This window comes from Triturus cristatus, chromosome 9 (genome assembly GCF_964204655.1).
Source record: "Triturus cristatus chromosome 9, aTriCri1.1, whole genome shotgun sequence".
NCBI lineage: Eukaryota > Metazoa > Chordata > Amphibia > Caudata > Salamandridae > Triturus > Triturus cristatus.
The window spans coordinates 677009368-677027607 of NC_140592.1; the positions used below are offsets into that span (position 1 = coordinate 677009368).

The 18240-nt window shown below is 42.4% G+C and overlaps 1 protein-coding gene across 1 annotated transcript in view; it reads right to left on the reverse strand.

The window, feature by feature from the left end:
* The window catches only part of POLA2 (DNA polymerase alpha 2, accessory subunit), a 284968-nt gene that overhangs the window by 139972 nt on the left and 126756 nt on the right, over positions 1-18240 (reverse strand). The window contains exons 11-14 of the mRNA XM_085625754.1: positions 10656-10780; positions 4856-4894; positions 4319-4392; positions 3549-3657 (exon numbers count right to left, since the gene is read on the reverse strand). Of these exons, the coding sequence (XP_085481880.1) occupies positions 3549-3657; positions 4319-4392; positions 4856-4894; positions 10656-10780 (347 nt within the window). The remainder of the gene's footprint in view (positions 1-3548; positions 3658-4318; positions 4393-4855; positions 4895-10655; positions 10781-18240) is intronic.

Here is an 18240-nt window from a genome sequence, read left to right on the forward strand (position 1 = left end):
GTGCCATAGGCTGTGCAAGCGTTAATGGCTTTGACGGAACAGAGTGCTGCTGCTGCAAGCACTGTGTGTCCCTTCTAGTCTGTCTCTGCGGCCTGAAGGCATGCTCTCGGAGTCGCCCAGAACCCGAAGGCTGTGGCACACCAAGGCGATGGTGGGAGGGCTGTGGGGGTAGTCTTATCAGTATGTGCTAGGGTCTGGGGACCTTGAGTACTCAAGGCCTGTGGCGTTGTCTTCACCCTTTCAAGAGGTTTCACAGCATTTATCATCGACTCATTGCGGTCTTCCTCGCAACGTAGGCTGGAGTCATCTTAAGAGTTAATGTGGACTTCACAAGATGGCGCCTACCTCCACGGGAACGTTCTCTCTCTCCTCATCCCGATCTCTAGCTGCTGATCCTCATCTGCAGATAATTCAGCCTCCGGTGCAATCTCCATGGTATGAATTAGGTGTCTGTCGAGTCTGGCGGATTAGGTTTTCGTATTCTTCAACAGGCCACAGGCAGCTGAGTCCTGCTCGTTGTGCTCCGGCGACAAGCAGAGGTTGCAGACGTGATGGTCAGAGTATGTGTATTTTGCTCCGCATCTAGGACACTTCCTGGAAACTTTTTTTTTTCTTTACCTTTCATCACCCGTAGCCGAACGTTCATGGCTGAACTTGGAAGGGGCTGTTATGTTGAAGCTGACCCAAACGGAATGGTCGCTGAAAACTTGAATCTGACGAGGCAGAGTTGGATTCTTTGAGTAGAAACCACCGAGTCCGTTGCACTTCCACAGGCTACGAAGGTGTCGAAGATGCACAGAACAATCTAACTCTGGAGCCTTGAACATGCGCATTCTCTCAAAGAGGAGGAGACTCGATTTCATGTCCGCAATTAAAGACTTCTTTAAGAAAAATAAGTTGTAGAGTCGAGTCCAACACAAGATGGCAGAAGAGTGCATAGCATGTGTATCTGCAACCAACACATGCTGAGAATACAGGGGACCCTCAGCCTAGCATCCCTACCTACAATACTGCAGGTACTGAACAATCTTTCTTGAGCCAAAGAGGAAAAACTTCCAGCCCTCCAAATCTGCCAGCTGTAGGAGGGCTTCTCTGTGATTAAAGATGGTGAAATTAGTTGCTACTTCATTTCAACGGAAGCAAAGACACCCTTGAATGACATCTGATGCATTTGCTTGTAGTCAACTGAGGCTCAGTCACAGCAGTTGAGGAAATAGTGAAATACATAAAACACTCTAGCCTGCCCTGTTCAATAAAAATTCAAAGAAACCAGGGAAGCCTTAGTGGAGACTTGGTCAAAATAGCAAACTATCATCACTGTCCCCACCCTTCATTGATGTACGCCCTCATTAATGGTGTGCAAGGAATATATGTGAGTGATTAACATCTTCTCCAGAGCTTCATATATCATGCAATAGCATGCCCAAATTGGTTTGTGCATGTAATGCCAGGAGAATTCAACTGGTTGTCATGGTCACATCATCACAGACTGGCATGAAGCTATTTGCTTAGCGTGTGGCATACGCCAACTGCATTGAGGAACACAGTACTTCCTGTAATGGTTGTATTCTTCCATGACTGTGCTATATAACCATTGACTTTCCTCAAGTGAAACACACATCTCTGATCTATATTCCAAAATTAGGCCAACACATTTGGCCTCTTTGCTTGAAGGGGAAGAGAGGGATACTGGGCGTTTGTCCAGGATAAATTGGTAGGATACAGATTGTCCTAATAAGATTGTTGTTATACTGATCTCCTCAATTAACATCATGAGGTGCAAATGAGAGCCCTGTCAAGTAAGAACCCTGTTCAGGAATCCTTATGAAAAGAAAGGCAACCAACACATATTCCTGTATTTCATCTACACTCAAAACACCAGAGAAAATTGACACAAGCTGCAAAAAAGGAGTAGGTCAAACAATGAATTTTCCTCCTTGCAACAGCAGTAAGCTGTCAATTTTGTTGCACTTCTGGCACCTACAATCAACTCCAGACTTTGACTCGAAGAGCCTATTTACCACATTTCAGGCTTTCACTACAAAGAAGTGAGAATCCATTCCTGGCACTGAACTAAACACCTTCGCCAAATGGCCTGCTTGTCCTCATGGTCAACTAGAAATATTAAAGCAAGAGGTGGTGATTGTAACTATCCAATAAGCACTTGCATCTTCTGCAGCAGGGAATCTCCTTTTGGCACTGGAGCAGCTCGCACTGCAATAATTTGACCTTAATGGTGTGAAATCTGGAATTTTATTCCCTCAACATTACTTTGACATCAGGAAATTATGTATGCAAGTACGTTCTCTAGGATCAACCTCAAGTCAACTGAAAATGAATGTTTAGGGGTACTGGAGGCTGCTCTCAGAGGCCCTCACAATCAGAACCAGTTTGAAATGTGAAGGAGGAACAGGACCTCAACATCTTAGTGCATCTTTTTCTATTTGGATCACTAAACATACATGCCCATGGCGATTCCCTCATGGGAAACCTTTCAGCAAAGGGCTGTCTCGGGGAGCATTACTTTGATTCTCTGTCCCAACAGTAAAGTCACAGTAAGACCACTGTCTACAGTTCTCGGATGGACTCACATTCGTATGTTGACAGGTGTTCTCCATGACAGGACTGTGGTCCGGCCCGATATATAATTTGGCAATCCAATGCTGACATCCTGCGCTTACACTGACAACAGGGCTGAAAGTCACCAAATGTAAGCGCCATTGTAAGAGTTGAAAAAAGTAAGAACAAGCCTAAGTAGATTGGGGGAGCGAAGGAACCATGTGTGGAAGGCAGAAAATGGGATATCACCACTGCAGTAGTGCATTTATATAGCTGCTGCAGGATATTGGTAGTGAAAGGGTATTATATGACACTTCTAGACAGACTCTGTAAGAGTGGCCATTAATAAGGCCATGAAATGCGTATCTTGGTCAGCTGCTACATACTGCATGTGGCATTCACTGCATGGCCAGAATCTAGGATGTTGCAGCTTAGATTGTTCACAGTGGAGAGAAGTGAGTACAAAACAAATGTAAAACAGCAAAAGAAAAGGATGAGGAGCATTTCGGAGTAGTTATGCTTGGCACAAGGAAAGCAGGATGCAGTTAACACCAACTGACTGGAAAAGGAACAGGACATTATGCAAATATGCATGGGGTAAGTACCTTTGGGGGTAAGGACCTCTGCCATATGCATGCAGAGCAGCAGGCTTTTCTGAGCAGTTCGAGCATCACTTTCTGGCCCACAAAAAGTGACATAGTATTTAGTAGTTGGAAAGGGAAGGAAGCCAGGAGAAAGGTGGAATATTCTTAAAGTAAATAGTTTTTGCCATGGCCAACTAGACCAATGACAAATGGCAAATAGGGAGAACAAAGCTGTTAGTCAAATATAAATGATTTAATGGGCAGCCACTAGAGAAGCATTGTATTTTGATGACATTCTAGTTGCAATTTGGAAAAACTCCTATGTGAAGAAAGTGAATACTAAAGTAAGAGTAAATGCATCGCCAAGGATACAACAGCGTCTTGCGGCACACTTAAGGGAGGTACCTGTTTATCCTCTTTGGCGACATCGTAGCTGCTGAAAGGAGGCTGTGGATATACAAACTCATGGTGCACATCTCTAAACGAAGGAACAAACACCAACTGAGAACCAGCACTGGCAGAGACAGGGGAAAGAGCAAGACCACACTCGTATTAATGAACAGAACTCACAGTTTACCAATACCAATACATCACAGCAGGACTGTTGCAAGCATGGAGCAGCACAGCAAAGGGTACAGTAGGTGTCCTCTGGTTCATGGATGTACCAGAAAAAATGACCACTGCATTGTCGATACTCATATTGTTAAAATGGAGATTCATATAAGACTGGAACAAGAAGAGCTTTCTACCCTTGATATAGCGCAAGGATGGAACACCATCCTGTCCTGAATAAGTGACGAGCTAGTGCTTTGGAAATTACGTGAACAGTGATAGGCACGAGCTATTCTATTCATAGCGCTAGCAGTTCAGGAAAGGTTGTGAGTTTAATGGCAAGAATATCCTACTGAACAGTCTTTTAGGCAATACCTTAACAGTTGGGAATGCTTACCTTACAGAACCATATTTCTGGGGGAAAAAAACAACAACATAGCCTGTACGGACAGGCTAGTAGTAAGGAAAGAAACCACAGTTTTCAGATCAGTGTACACTCTGCTCACTAACGATGTGCAATGTTAAGTGAACACACATCTGTAGAAAGATGGCCTCAAGAAGGACACTGGAGACATTACATTTCTTTCTTGATTTAACATAAGCGTCACAGTTTTCACGCCTACCTCCTTGTCCCTTCGATAATGGTCTTGAGGCACCTATTAAAAACCTCCTCAAATGGCACTGTAAGCAGACAGTTCTACAAAAAACAGAGAAACATTAGTCAAGTTCGTAAACAAGGCGCATATGCACGAAGAGCAACGACATACCGAAAGGTAATAATATGGGTGGGCCAAATACACAAAGTACTTGGACAGAGAGACGCAGAAGAACAAAGTACATTTCCAACCAGCCTGTCCTTCGCTAGGAAGGTGCTCATCTGAATACATTTGGATATTTTTCTAAAGATAGGTTTCTTTTAAACCCAGCCCATCCTTCTTCAATGATTCCTCTACCCTTCCCTCACAAACTGAAGCATCCCTTTCTGAAATACTCCCATCGTTTGCTAGGACTGCCTGAATGCTTCATAGGTAAACCTTGGTGCACAATGCCTGCAGAACCTGCTCTCGTATTGTATTATATCAGCTCTGGTTTTAACACTTTAAACCCCATCTCCACCAATACCTGGATCACATAGCTAATAGGCACAAGGCGGTCCTCACCTCCACTTGCTCATGCCTTGCATCCAAGAAAGGTCCGAGCTGGGGAAAAAAAGATACTGATGTCATTTATTTTTTTCATAAATCAAATCTTTTGTATCGAGGTATATAACAAATAAAGAGAAAGGAATCCTAACATGGATCACAATAGTTTTGCCTGGTCATGACAGTGATGACACACTGGGACTGAAATGCAGAGTATTTTGTACATGAAATGCTATAATCATTGGTCCTCAGCATTAAATATTGCTGCTAGTTAGATGAAGCTCTGAGGTACTAGCAAGAAACAATCAGTGACCCAAGCAGAGCAAGGTGACAAAAGAATGAAAGAAACATGTGAGGAAAAGTTAGAGATAGAAGAAACAAGTAAAAGAAGAGAGGAGACAGTGGAGGCTGTGTCTGCCAATCTGTGGTTAGTTTTTATAAAGGGAAAAAGTGACTGGAGGAGACTGTTGTAGACAATGTGAGCTACGGTAGCCAGATTCCATTAGAGATTCCCTTTGTACATAGAGCTCTAGCATAAATCAAAGCTGTCTTGGTCAGTTAAGACCAAAAGCCTGAGTGAAGACTATGCTCCTTAAAAAGCAAACCCAGGAATTCTTGAGTCTATAATCAATCATTTGTAAGAGTGCCCAATGTGCAGGTAGAACATGTAAGGAGATGTTAGATGATTATAGTGGATTTTTCTAAGGTTATAGGAAATTACTTGTAGTTATATCTAAGTTGATATTAGCAAATAGTCCCCTCAAAGAGTATCTGTAGGTATGGATATTCGTGGTCAGTATGTAAAACGCAGTAAACACTTGAATTACCAACGATTAAGGAAAAAGAGTAGGAATGCTAAACAATCGTAATTCGACATCAAGAACATCAGTGAGCCAATGAACAGGTGATTCATAATGCAGCTCAACTCCACAAGCCTTATGGAGGCTTCAGTGATGTTCAGAGGATAATCAGGTGAATGTGTCCACTGGTGTACACAAGCTGACTGTGGCTTTGTCTGCCAAAAGATGAAAGTTTGATAAATGATTGAGAGAAGTTTTCGAGAAAATCCATTAGTTCAAAAGGTTCATGGAAAGGGATGGGCTTGCCTTTATGGATAATTCTAGATTTGGAAGAACTCACTATGGCAAAGGGAATATTCTGTGACCGTAAGTCCTTCCTTAGGGCAAGGAAGCTCTTCCTGTCAGACACTGTGCGTCTTTGGCTCTGTCTTGGAAGATTCCTATTCTGGCTTCGTTTTAAGTGATTGTTTTTAGTTTCTTCATTTGATCAAGCATCTGTTCAGTATATGAGTTGCGCAGAGGTTTAAAGATAATTCATCCAGCTTGCTTGGTGTTAATGGTAATTCTGTTTGGGATTCTGGGTGCTCTCTCTTTTTGTCGCATGAAACTCCTGAAGGATAATTTACATGAACTTTCCAACTGTCACCCAGCTGGTGAATGGCTCTGAACGAGGTGTGAAAACTGCTTGCAAAGCAGAGACAGAAGCCTAGTTGTGGGGATGTGCTTTTGTTCCTTTGGCAGAAGATCAGTTGGGCTGTGACCAGGAACTTAATTTTCTTCAGAGGGCTCCCCGGTCTAAAGCAGATGTCAGATGACACCTAGACAGGCCCCTTCTGTTGTCCTCCCAATCAGGCAGGTACCAAACCCAATGGGGAGGGGAGGAGAGCTGCCGCCAGAAGTAGCTTAGAGTGACCACAGAGGAGGAGCTGCTCATTACCCTGGTCACACCTCTGGACGGGCACACAGGCTCTGCACAACGGGTCAAGGGTTTCACCACTGTAGGATGTAGGAGTGAAGGGCACTGTACGGCTGTATACAGTAGGGCAGTCAGAAACTACTGCAAAAGTGGGTTAGGTTACTCCTGGGAATTTTTACCCCATTGATCAGGGAGGGGCCAGGAGTCTCCTCCCCACCCACCCTCAAGGTAGTGCAAAGGGATAAGTATGGCATTCATAGCACCCTTCTCAGGATACTGCTGGTCCTGAGGAAGAACTGAAATGGACTGGCCCTGCTGTATGTGACCTGAGAGGAGCCTCGAGGACCTGCTCTGCTCCCTTTTGTACCCAAGACATAGAAGGGGACTCCAATGGTCAGGTGGCTGGCCTCCTGTATGGCTACAAAGCTATTTTCTGCAAATCCTAGCTGACCAGTACCAACTGGACCTGAGCTGGGCCCTGCTAGTAGCCTCTGCTGGAGAGAGTCCTGACCCCAAGTGCAGTCCCCAAGGTCCTGGAACCCTTGGTTGTGTCTGGCTGAACTTCTCCTACCATGCATGTAAACCTGGGACTTAGAAGTTTTTTGAACTTGAAGCCCAACCTGCCAAACCAATCCACCCAAGGTGTGTTGCTGCAGGGCTGAAGAAACAGTTTGCTCCCGCTCAGAGCTTCTCTGCAGCAGGAAATTGCTTCACTGGGATCTCAACAAGGAGGATTCTAGCCTTGCGGAGCCCTCATCAAATACAGCCCGAGGCCTTGCCCTGCTGAAAGATTCTGAACTGTGAAAAAGAGACCAAGTCTTAACGTAGAAATCTTGACCAGGAAGACACCAAAAGTGTCCTACCCAGGGAAGAGAACTTCCCTGGGTGCACATTTTTTATTTGTCTGCCTAAAACAACAGCTGGGATCTTTTTCAATGGCTATCCAATGTAATGGAGCACTGCTTGTACACAGCCAGCTGCCTAGCATCGCTGAATGGCTTCGACTTTAATCTTTTGACACCAAGTTTCCAAGCAAAACCTCTGACTGGATCGAAACTGGTTGATGTACCCGACTCATGCTCCATCATGGCTAGCCTGAAATGCTGTCTAGGTACCAGTCTACCGCGATCACTTGACCCACATTAGCGCTTAGCACTTTTTGGTGATGTTTTTCCTTTAAACTTTAAAGATTCATATCTTTGGTCCACAATTGCTTTTTTGTGGTTTTGGTGTTCTTTCATTTATTTAAATCTACTCTATTTCTAAATTCAGTTTAGGAATTTTATTGCTTGGTGTTTTGATGTTATTATTCTGCACAAACACTTTACACATTGCCCCAGGTGGTAGAGCTCAGGTAATTTTATTGACTTTAATTAATATTTTAATTTCTTGTATTGGGCATCTGTTACTTTGGCGCAGTCTTGTGTGGTGGCAGTTTTGGAATTTTGTTTGCTGTGAGCCACTGAACTGATTACAGAGTCTGGCCCAAAATCCTCTGGAAAGGTGGTGGTTGGTCTGACCAGGCTCTGTTGCAAAGCTTACATCTACATTAGTGCTTTAGTTGATCAATGTTACAGGATTGTTCTTCAGTCAGAGTAGAGATAAGAGAGCTCAGGCTGACATATCCCACCCCATTTCCCAGACTGGGGGCTTTCTACAGAGAAGGATTGGGTCACAGAAAGGTATGTTCATAATAAGATATGGTTCAGTTCCTACAATGAAAAAACCAAAAACGGATTGGTGGAATACTTGAATTAATCTCAGGCCGCATTCTTGTCCATCTTTTTTGATCACTATGCAACTCAAGAGAAGGAACAGACGTTATGCAAATCAGAGTTGGTCCTGCTCCAATATGAACACCCCAGAACCAATGGCCAAGCTGTGTTCCTCTGAGTAGGAACAAAAGCAACCCCAACCTTGTTTCTGCCTTGATAGGCCTTATCAATAAGGATCTGCTATATGTTTCATGGTCCAGCAAGCCAGGAACCCATGTCTAGACATGCCTTTTGGACTTGAGGTTTCAATGTGAGAAAAAGAAACATGATGGGTGGAATGTTTCTATTAATACCAGCCATTGGCAATCAACTGGGACCTAGCCCACCGGCTCTTTTGTTCCTGTGGTCACTGGTGACGTTTGTATCATAAATAAGAGGGTCATGACTGAGGATCTGGTTGACATAGCGGTGCTTTTGACAAGAGGATTCCCTATGATGAGGTTACTTACTGTGAATCCGTTGACTAAGCAGGCATAGTTGACATTGCTAAGCAGGTTTTCCAGGCACTTAACAAGAGGGTTTTAAATGAGACTGTTTAAGAAGCAAAGTGGGATCTAGCACCTTTTTTTGCCATGATGAGTTTACACATTTGCTAGAAGGGGAGGGCACTTGTCCATTGAGGAGCATTAGTTCAGCCCATAAAAATAGGCTTTAATTCCCCTTGAGCTAACCTATGCGTCAGGCTTGTATTTGTGTCCCCTCTTGATAGCAAGAGGAGGAAAGCAGGTCTGACTAACTTCTCATCTGAGGATGGAATTGTGAGGGGCAGGCAAGTTTCCTCTCTATGTCCAAGGTTTTTGGAGGAACAAAGTAGACATAAAATACAGTCCGGAACCACACGTTTCGCAAGAAGACAACATATGTACTCAAAGAGTCGAGCATCTATATATATATATATATATATTTTAACAGTATTGAGCACATGGTTGGCAGTATTGAGCACATTGTTGGAACAGGGATTCTATGGTTCTTTGCAGGTGCCTTAGTCATGGGTATTAATCTCACCAACTACTTTAAAGGCTGGCCACAAGATATGCAGCTGGATAAGGGAGATTTTCAAGGGTTAAAAAACAAAAAGCAAATACTATACCTCTTATCTGTGTGCAGATATAGCAGGGCGACAAAGTAGGTGGATTTTCTTGTTCAAAGTTAATCTGTGAGATACCCTAGCACACAATGTGTGATAGACATTTTTAGTATGTTGCCCTGGGGGGGGGGGGGGGGGGGGGGGGGGGGGCGGGGGCTGGTGGATGGGTACATAAAATACTGTTTTGAACATATTCATTTTAATTTGATAAAAACCAAGCCTGGGAGTCACAGAATGATGATAGGGGACTGTTTAAAGCATATGAATTTAATAAAAATAAAAATGTAGAACTTCGATACTAAAAGTAATAAAGTAAGATATCAGAGTAGGCTGCCAATGAGTAAGTGTATGAGCAAATGGAGCTGCTTCTTCAGAAAACTGTGCCAATGAAAATTTCTTCAATGTGCATAGAAAATTTTGCACAAAAGACAGGTTTCACGACCCTTCCTTACATTAATGATATTCCAAGTGTCTATGCTTTTGGTGAGTTGTGCCAAATATTAAGTAGCTGAACAGCAGACATTGTAACAAGACTAGTACGCAAGTAGGCAGAATTTAATATAGAAATCTCTAAATTCACTTGAGCAACTTAGTGACTGTTGCAATGCAGGGTCTTAAAGGCCATTCAGAAATAGGTTCTGTAACACATGTAGTCTTGCACAGAGAACTAATGCCGGGACATACCAATACTTTCAGGTGGTTTCATTAGTTGACTATTAACCCGCCTGTCTAGATCTGAAGATTATGTATTTTTGTGACGCACATTAGGAGCCATCTGAGCAACAAATGTGGCAATATTATTCAAGAACGTGGCTTTCATTAAAGCAGAATTCTTTGTTCTGAGAACAAAGCAAACTGCATGTCAAGATTGAGGTTCCCACCACTAACCTCTCATTAATCAGCTCAGATTTAGGGCGATCCCACCTTACATGGGGGGACCATTCCTACTCCTTTTAGGAAAAGAGTAACCAACTCCCTCCTCAACCTGAACCGACACATCCCACATCCAAAGTAAAATTACTGGAATGTGGTAATTTGAGAAGACACACTGTAGAACAGGCTTATCATTATGACAAAGCAACCCTTTGATGGAAGACCCATTGTTATAGCGATTTATCTTCGCTATACAAACAATTCCAAGTGTGTCAACCAGAGAATGGGAACTAAGACAAATGGACCAGGTTTTGAGAAGTGATAATTTGGAAGGATAAGGCAAAAAATATTGGGCTATTTTACCTACCAGAAAACAAACATCCGGCTTGTCACGATTCACAATATCGATAAGATCCATCATTGGGTCGAAAGTGATGCTGTCTGACGTTGTGTAGGGTCCACAGGCGATCAGGACCATCTGCTGCTCACAATCTAAAACATGAACAAATTGTTTACTTGGCTGAACGCATTCAATATCCCTCCTGGTCTCCGCCACACAACTATCAGATGCATGACATTACTTCACTGCTGTTGTTAATCATTAAAAGTCCAGGCTGCAAGGAAGCAGACTCAGTTCATATTCTCTGACCTTTCCTCAGATCAGAGGCGTTATATCCAGATTTGGAAAAGAGTATGAAAGCAACAATAAAAAGACAGTATTTACAGCTCTTAGGTACAGGAGATGTGGAAGAGAAGGATTTGGACCAACCAACCAATTTCTATCATTTTAGGCAGAGGTCCATGTAAAGTGATTTAACTGCAATATTCATACCAAAGTAAAGACACAAACAAAAAGTGATGTTCAACAACAACGCTGGAAGTGAAGGTAGCGTCGAGCTCACCTGGAAGTTTCTAACCCGCAAACAACATCCTGGGTTCACAGGCAAGGTATTTGCAAAAAGTATGTTAGGGCTGTCTTTCAGGCTCGTTTACCTTGAATAAAAGCATGAACGTACTAAGGAAGATAATTTTCAATTAGAGACAGGTAGGAATGCCCCAGTGTGTAGTTTTCTAAATCTGATTAGCCAAGAAGTAGACCCTCTGAACGATCTGTCTGACCCGTTTGCCTCATGTAATGGTTTTCCACCTGGGGATATCAAATGTTGGATCCTGCCCCCCACCGGGCTGGCATGGGCCATCAAGGACAAACAAAAGTGGCTTGGTAGCCGCTGCAGCAAGAAAGGAGGGAATAGAGGACTGGTGCTACTGCTGCTCTGCACATTGTCTGGTGGAGCAGCATCCACAAAAAGAATGAACTAATTGCTGCACCATTGGTTGACATGGCTGCTGCCTATAGACCAACCCAAGAGCTAACATATGAACTTACGGGTAATTGTTTTGCTGGTGTCATCAGCCCTGGGAATCGTGCGGTGCCCTGGCTGTATTTGAACCGCTCTAGAGCAGAACTACCTTTTTCCCCAGAAAGCCTAGACTCAAAGGGCACGTTCATTAAGGTTGCCTGTACGTAGCCTGAAAATCTAGTACATCTCATTAGTGTTCCTCCTCAAGATCACGCTGGTACCAACACCCTGCCAATGGAATCTTTTATCCAGGCCAGCATGAATCACAAACTTTGTTGCATTCTGTCCGTCATGTATGGTTTGTGCCAAGGAGGTCTTCTGACAATGGAAATATATTGCTGGCCTTGTCACAAAAAGCATATAAGTAACTGCCCAGATATACAGTGTTTAAAGACCCCAGGGCCAAAATTGGAAATACAAACATTCTCTTATTAAATCTTTTAATCCTGTTAGATTTCCTAGAGATTTAGAGTTAACCTTGCTAGTGGAAGCCTGCAGAATGAGGCTCTCAGTAGGGAAAAAATCTGGGTCATTAGTCGCAGATTTAAGTCACCAGGGTACTCATCTGAAAACTGGTCGCCAAAAACAGGATTTTGACGATGCAGCCTTCAAAGTGTCGGTAACACCCTCATTAAAAGGCAATAAAGGCTCAATCGACAACAGGCCCTGGCTGAAGAATTTCTGTGAGAACATATTACTTTGCTTCGATGGGCATCTGCACTTCTAGCACCTCAGCTGCCCTCCTGAACACTTGTGCACATGAGCATTGGTGATACATGTGGTGGGTAAAGCTCGGTTTCAGGGGATGTATTCAACACACTGGTATTTTGTAGGTCTAGTTATAATGCATCATCATTATAACGAGGAGTAAGCAGGGCATCTCCTTCCTCTTCATCATCAATATCCTGAGGAACCAACCCAGATCCTGTACAGAGTCTAAGCCAGAGAGACACACTACTAGTCATGTATTTATTTCAGAAAAGTGCTTCCACAGGACACATTTAAACCACAGATAACGCATATAAATACATATAGAATAATATGAGATTAAAAGATGCAAAAATGTATATACATCACTATTAGCCATAAATCCATTTAAAACACTACAATGCAAGAAAAGATGGGAAGATTTCATCAAACGATAGAAGACATTCACAGCATGTGAATTTACGATAGATAAAAGGCTTCCTCATGCATATTTAAAAATAAACCAGATAAATAAATTTTCTTTGCAAATTAAAAAGTCCCGGACAGAAGAATAAAACTGGATTCATATCCTGTGTCTCAGCACCACAATATTGACAACCTGGGTGAATTTAAGCCTCTCTCTTTTGATCCATACATTTACACCTAATGTTATTTGGCCAAACTTAAATTTCATAAAATGTTTTTGACTGGTGTAACATATATTAGCCTTTAAATTGAATTGCGCAATATCATAGCTAACAAACATAGAAGTCAATGACAATCTTTTTATCTGTACTCAATGGTTTAAGATCAACCTGAAAGCTTTTCATCTTAATGACCTTTTTCAAGCATAGCTTCTATTTATTACTGTTCTTACATGAAAGCACCTTCCCACAGTCCAAATTCCTCTGCTTCAAGCAATGGGAATTGTTCCAAAAGGTATAGGTAAGTTTTCTTCATAGGATCTATTTCAGTGATTTTTCCGAGCTACAAAACAATTGTAAAAAGTAACAAATAACCTGGGAATAGGCTCTAAATGTTATCCCATTCAGCCCAAGCTTAGCACATATCATTTCAATTTAGCTAGACTTATGAGGTCAAGATACTGCTTCTACAATTTAGATTCACTGTGGGATAGACTATTTAGGGAAGACTTCTATTTTGCCTCTACACCATACAATGCTACAGGGGGAACATATGCTTGATGAACCTTTAATAGCTATTCCACTTCTCTTTCCCTGTGCATAAAAAAATCGCAATAGACTAATACCCATGGACTTTATTTTACATGATTGAAGATTATCCTGACGAGCCCACTGGAGAGGATTTTAAATATTCACTACCAAATAAGTGTACTCTTTCACAACCTCTAGTTTACCCCTATTAAAAACCCAAGACTGGGGTAATATGAGCCCTCTTGCTCCCACGATCATAATTTTGGCTTTTTTCTCGTTGACTGAGAGATTGTGAGGTACTGCAAAGAGGCTAAATGTCAAGCTGTTTCAGCAGACCAGTCATAGCCAATGACATTAAAACCAGGTCATTATTATACAACAGGGTGGAGACATTCCTTTGCTCAGTAATAATGGTAAGTCGGACAAATATTTGGAAAATAGGAAAGGAGCCAATATAGAGCCCTGTTTAAACATTATTTATTCAGATGTTTTCAGAATATTTGCTTCCAGTACTCAACAGTACTCATAGCCAATTATTTGCTTGTAGGGTATCAACAGGTGCAGTAGTTCACACTGAATTACAAATTTGTTAAGTTTGTACCAGAGAGTAGATCTATCTACCCAATCTTTCTTTCTTTCTTTAATCTTTATTTCGACTACAATGAGTCATAAAAGAAAACACAAAATGACATAAAATTACACAATTATTTCGATCAAAAAAGATATATCCATCATACACTTTATAGCCGAAAAGGAGTACTAATCAGTTGCAAACACAATTTGTGCCACTTGCCAGGTAATTAGCATAGCAGGAAAAAAATGTGAGAACTAGATGATATCAAATTTACAAATACTTTCTTCTAGTTTTCCACATTGCGTCTAAGAATTTGCTGACAGCGTGATAAATCCGTTTTTAGTATTCGATAAGCCTCCATATATTTCCTAAATCCCCATTTTTTGCATAGGGGAATAATCCACTTTCTTCTAGATGCTATATATAGAGGGCAGAAAAAAATTACATGAATATCATTTTCAGGCTGAACAGTGCAAAAGGGACAATTAAGAACAGTTAAAGGGTGCCATCTATTCGTAAGAGCATGAATAGGAAGGGAATTATATCTCCATTGGAGATAAAGCTTTCTAAGAGTTAGAGGATAAATGTCATTCAGCACTATCTCAAACTTGTAATAGTCTTTCATTAAGATAAATGAACTTGTCATGGAGCCCAAATTTTCTGAGGTCAGCCAAACCGACCGGTTTCTTTCATAGTACATTATTGCCAAAGCTTTACGTGATATGGTCTTGGATGCAAGTTCTGGAGAACTCCATAAGGCGGGGCAACCCAAGCTATCAAACTCAGCCTTGATGCATCTTATCCAGGGAAGATTTTGTATGGTTTGGAACTTCAATAGATCCAAGAATTCTAGTCTGTAGCTATTAAGTTCAGGGGTTGCCCATAGACGTCGCCAGAAGGTTAGGGGTTTTAGGGCTAGTTCCTCCTTAATAGATCTAATTCCTAAATCTAACCTTAGGGGGAGAAGAGGAGTGCTGGAGGGTAAAGTTGATAATTGTCGTAGAAAATTATTTTCAATAACCATAAATGGTTCAAGACAGTTATTGCCCCACAGTTCCGCCCCATAAATTGCTGCCGCTCTGGCCTGTACCGTATACATTTCTAAAGGTGGGCCAATGGGTTTTATGTAGGAGCTTTTCCAAAGTTTAACAATCCCCCCAATTTTCTGCGTTAATTTTAGTTGGGATTTAGTTTGGTGTTGAGTCCATAGGAAATTTTCACTTCTAGTCACTCCCAGGTACTCAAACACCCGAACTCTCTCCAAGCTAACTCCATCAATAGTTGGATTTGGACGGGATTTTCTTGGAGGGTTCAGAATCATAAACTTTGTTTTTGTTGTATTAATTTCCAGACCCCTATCCTGACAAAAGGAGACGAACCCATCCAATACCCGCTGGATGCCCATTGGGGACTTGGCGAGTAATAAGGTGTCATCAGCAAACATAATCGCCGAGATCCCCACCCCAGCGAGCTTTGGCGCGTCTCTATTAGGCACCATGTTTAGAAAGGGGATAACTCCATTTACATATAGACAGAAGAGGGTGGGAGCCAGGACACAGCCCTGGCGCACACCCCTATTAACAGGGAAGCTAGATGACAATTTCCCCTCTCTCCCACATCTAACCTTGGCGAAGTTGTCCGTATGTAATCGAATTATAATGTCAAGAAGGGGGGGTGGAATTCCTAATTCACAAAGAACAGCCCATAGCTTGGTGCGTGGGACCAAGTCAAAGGCTGATCGAAGATCAACAAAAACTGTGTATAGGGATCCGCCCTCAACCTTGACAGTTTTCCAATAGAGCATATTAAACCTAAAGATCTGGTCAATGGTAGATACAGATTTCCTGAAGCCAGCCTGGTAATGGCTCAAGATCTCGTACTCATCAATCCAGTCCAATAGGCGATTGATGATCAGCTTAGCAAAAAGTTTTTGGGCTACATCAATAAGGCTGATAGGCCGATAATTGGCTGGGAGGAGGGGCGATCCCTTCTTATAGATTGGGACCACCTCCGCACCCAGCCAAGTAGGAGGTATCTTCATACCCATAGCAATTCCATTATATACAATTAAAAGATAAGGAGCCCAGACTCCTGGTTCATGTTTATAAAGGTCACCAGGGACCTTATCAAGACCAGGGGCCTTTCCCGCGGGGAGTGCAGCAATAGCATTCTGAACTTCGAGAATAGTAAAACTAATTGGGTAAGGAGCAGAATTATCACTCAACGGCAATTCAGATGACGAAGGAACTGTACTTGGGGATTGATTATTATATAAAAGTCTAAAATGGTCCTCCCAAACTTGTGGGGCAATATTCGGACTAATGGCAGACACCATGTCAGTTGAACCGGTAGTCACGATCTTCCAAAATCTACAGGAATCTCGATCCGCCAAAGCTGATGTTAGATCGGCCCAATTCTGACTGGCCCACTCAAGTTTAGCATGGTGGGTCAAATAGCGATAAGTACGTCGTTTACATTTAATGAGATCTAGGTCGGCGTTTGCCTTTAGCGCAGTCATTAATTCAACTTTTGCCAATCTACAAGCTCGATTATACCATGAATGTTTCCTAGATTGGTATTTCTTCAGGGGAGCTAGGGGATTCAAAATATTTCCTAAACTTGCATAAAGTGCATCATTGTGTGCGGCAATCTCTCTATTGGTATTCGGGGCTAATTCAAACTCAATGAGGTCAGCCATTCGGTCCAGCGTTGAACAAACATTCCCATAAACTCTGGAAATATCCTCAGAATTACTGACCAATTTCGACCATTTCACCCTCCGTCTGTTATTTGAGAGGGCAAGAGTGTCAGTTCTATCTAAGGTCAGAGAGGGTTCAGTTAGATCCAAACCAAATAGAGCGAAGTCCAAGATTAGAGGGTTATGGTCACTTTCTCTCCTGGGAAGCACCACAAAATCCATAACTCGATTCCATTCCTTGCACTTGACAAATATGTAATCAAGGTGGGCCTCTCTACCCGATACATTAAAGGTAGTCTTTGGGGGATTATCAGATTTCGATCGCCCATTGCAGGCTCTAATGGATTGAGCCAACGTTAAGGAGGTGATTTGAAGAGATAATGGGGTCCAGACTCTCTATGGGACCAGATACTTGTGGAATTTCCCATGAGTCATCCTCCTCTTGGTTTATGGCATCTAATAATCCCTCTAGGGGTTCAAAATGGGAGTTGAAATCCCCACCCACCACTAAAGGGATACCCTCAGGTAAATCCGCCAATACCGTAGATAAGACATCCACAGCCCTTGATTTTGCCGATAGACTAGTCGGTCTAGAATAAATATTAATCAGGGCCATTTGTGTCTTAGCCTGCCAATTCAATATTATGGCTTGAACATCATCAGATCCTGTACTCAGGGCAGTAGCGGTGCAACCCAAGTGAGTTGCCACCCAAATGGAGAGGCCTCCAGATGGTCGGCCCTTACCTCCCCAAATTGCCGGAACAAAAATGGAGGCAAAACCCACTCGATGATGATTAGTCCTGGCCCATGTTTCCTGAAAACAGCATATATCATGTTGATCTATGAAAAGACCTCATTCAGGACAGTCAAGCTTATTTTGGAGGCCCGCTATATTCCAGGAAAGAATCTTTAATGAAGATCGGGCACAGGGAGGGTCAATAGGTGCACCAACATTATCTGAAATGGGTGTAGGGTCCTTATAGATGATTTCATTTGATGATATCACCACAGTCTGTACTGAAACTAATTCACACTCCTCTTCGATAGGATTTGTACCAACTTGCAGTCAATCCACCTCTTCAAGAGGACTAAACCTATTTTGGCATGGGAAATCGTGGACACTAGGCTGATATAGCCAGGGATTTTCATGGTTCCGAGAGCTAGAAGAAAAAGAAGAAGAACCACCCACCCTTGTCCAACCTTCTGCGTTCTCAACATGTAAATTGTTATTTGATGGGGGATAAAAGTAGGAGAGTGGTAAGGGTTGAATACAAGTCTCTCGCTGTTTCCCCCTCCAATTAAGGATATATGATACAATATCCGGATCTCGAAAATTCACCAGGACACAATCGCCCTTATAGCGTTTAATTGAGTTGCCCAGCCAATTAATCCTCCTGACCATCAAAATAGCCGCAGTTGCAAATAGCGGGAGAGGCCTATGGGTATTTAACCAACTA